Source organism: Otolemur garnettii, unplaced genomic scaffold, assembly GCF_000181295.1.
Source record: "Otolemur garnettii isolate 467f Iridium unplaced genomic scaffold, OtoGar3 scaffold00124, whole genome shotgun sequence".
NCBI lineage: Eukaryota > Metazoa > Chordata > Mammalia > Primates > Galagidae > Otolemur > Otolemur garnettii.
Genome location: NW_003852519.1, coordinates 3,452,098 through 3,454,947, shown reverse-complemented (window position 1 = coordinate 3,454,947; position 2,850 = coordinate 3,452,098). Strand labels below are relative to the sequence as shown.

General features: G+C 37.5%; 1 protein-coding gene across 2 annotated transcripts in view; it reads left to right on the top strand.

Annotated features, from left to right (window-relative positions):
• Positions 1 to 2,850, top strand: part of WBP11 (WW domain binding protein 11) — a 17,453-nt gene that overhangs the window by 4,019 nt on the left and 10,584 nt on the right. For both annotated transcript variants that reach the window (XM_012810077.1, XM_023517901.1), the window contains exon 4: positions 80 to 173. In XM_012810077.1, coding sequence (XP_012665531.1) covers positions 80 to 173 — 94 coding nt within the window. The remainder of the gene's footprint in view (positions 1 to 79; positions 174 to 2,850) is intronic.

Genomic DNA, 2,850 nt, shown 5'->3' with positions numbered 1-2,850 from the left:
GCTTAAATAGATTGTTAAAGCAGATTAAAAACTTAAGAGTGTCCAGCTTCATGACATTTTGCTCTCTTATTTTTCTAAGAACAAAAAACAACGCATGATGGTACGAGCTGCAGTTTTGAAGATGAAGGATCCCAAACAGATTATCCGGGACATGGAGAAATTAGATGAAATGGGTAAGAATTTACATAAACACAGCTATAACAGGGCAGTGCCTGTGGCTCTGTGAGTAGGGCGCTGGCCCCACATACCAAGGGTGGCAGGTTCAAACCCAACCCCAGCCAAACTGCAACAAAAAAATAGCCAGGCATTTTGGTGGGCGCCTGTAGTCCCAGCTATTCGGGAGGCTGAGACAAGAGAATCGCCTAGGCCCAACAGTTAGAGGTTGCTGTGAGCTGTGTGACACCACGGCACTCTACTGAGGATAGAATAAAACTTTTGTCTCTACAAAAATAAATAAATAAAGCTATAACAATCTGTTAAATACAGAGACAGGCAGTTAATGAGGGAAGCAACATAGGCCTAAGAAAAGCAGAATAGCTTGCTATCATTACACTTGGATTTAGTTTTTGTGTCGGGAGACAGAAATGGAGTGGTGGCAGGGTATTGTAAACTGGAGATCTCAAGCAGTTATTTGGCTTCAGCTAATTGGTATAAGATTACAAAAGCCCACGTTGGCCAGCTAGATTTTCGAAAGAAGACTGAAATATGTTTTATGAAGTAATCTTGGGTTTTTTGTTTGCCTCAATTTGTTTTTTTAACATTGGCAGCAACCATGTAAACTTAAATATAGGCCACCATGGATATAAGGCAATTTCCTATTTTTCCAGTCAGAAAGTCCAAAAAGGTAATTGACCATTTAGTAAGGAAGAAAACATCAAATTCTTAAAATCAAATTATATAAAATATCATACTAGGATTGCTCCCCATTTTTCTCATTTCATGAAATAGTTTTCTTTAGTTTATTCTAGTGTATCTTCAATATCACGCCTTTATTTTAACTGGAGTCACATGAAATAACTGCATGCTATCTTTTATCCACTTTGTTTAAGAATCATTGATGCTACCACGGGAATTTTTATCCTAACCCACAAACACCCATTCTCTTAATATTAAGATTTTATTTGTCTTTTTTATGGAAATTTTGAAATATGCAAAAACTAAAATAGTCTGGTTAAATCCCATATGCTTTTCATCTATCAGATTTTTTTCTTTTTTGAGACAGAGCCCCAAGCTATCCCCCTGGGTAGAGTGCCATGGCATCAAAGCTCACAGCAACCTCCAACTCCTGGGCTCAAGTGAGTCTCCTGCCTCCGCCTCCCAAGTAGCTGGGACCACAGGCACGCACCACAACGCCTGGCTGTTTTTTGGTTGCAGCCATCATTGTTGTTTGGTGGGCCCGGGATGGATTTGAACCCGCCACCTTAGGTGTATGTAGCTGGCACCTCAGCCACTTGAACCACAGGCGCTGAGCCCATCTATCAGATTTTTACTGGCTTTGTCATCTACCCTTTGCCGGATTTTTTTTTTTTTTTTGTATTTTTAAAATGATCTTTGCGAGTTCAACGGTTTGTCCAGAAGCACAAGAGTAGTAAGTAAAAGAGATATAGTGAAATTCCTTAATGGTACGTTAAATGGGAAGGTTTCTGAAATAATTTGGAAGAGCCTATACAGCTAACTTGACAAGAGTTCTGGGTCAGGTTGCGAGAGCACAAATATTTCCTAATTCAGCTGTGACTGATTCTGCTTGTTGCTTCTGGACTAATTATCAGCAAGGACAATTACTAGAGTACTCTATTGAATTGCCCGAGATTGTTAATTTTTTTTAAAAATTAACTTATATTATTGTAATAGTAATAACTGAGGTTTATTGAATACTTACCTTGTGGTGCATCAGCTTTTTTTCACATGTTACCATCAAATTTTCTAAACAGCTTTGTAGGGTCCATATTTTACAGATGAGAAAACTCAGGCACAGGGAGATTACATACCTTTCTCGAGATCATACTGCTGTGTGATGACAAAGCTGGGATTAAAACTGAGGCACATTATTAGTCACACTGAGAATTGTGTGGTTAATAATACACTAAGAATATACTTTTAGATTTGAATAAATTACTAATGTTGATAGTTAATAGGATTTCAGGAAAAGAATAAACTTGTTACTCTCCAAGGAAAGGAGAAAGAGGAACACTGTTCATTGGGGGTCTTGTTGTAATTTATAAAACTCAATACAAACTAGTTAAAGCAGAAAAAAGTAATAATCAGAGAAGGTTATGGTCCCCATTTGGATGAGCCAACTCTCTGACACTAAAGAGGAGGATGAGAGGATATAATCAACCAGCCGAGCCTGGTTGTCTTATGCTAATTCCTCTTGTCTTATGCTAATTCCACCCCAAATTAAGCCCCATATTGAGACATGATCAGTGGTAAGCTAAACACCACTGGATATTTTATTTTTAATCTAAGTTTTATCAGAACTTTGTCATTTAGTAATTGATATCCTCATTTGCTGGATGAGGAAGCTGAAGACCAGAGAATTTTTCAGGTAAATTGCCCAAGGTCTGAGACTTGACTAACAAAACCAGAGTAATAGGTAAGTGCAGATCTGCAGAGCTGTCTGAGGGAAACTTCACTACACCAAGTGTTTAGCCTGGAGGAGTGAAAATTGATTTTTGTTATAGGGAAGATGAAAGTCAATTTTAACATTTCTAAGAAAAGAAAGTAAAATTAATGACACTCTGAAAAGGGTAGATTATAATAAGTTGAATAAATTTTTAATAATTTATTTTGAAGAAAATTGGAAAGAGTTTGCCAGTGTCTGGATCCCATTAAAAAATTTTTAGCTCGGGG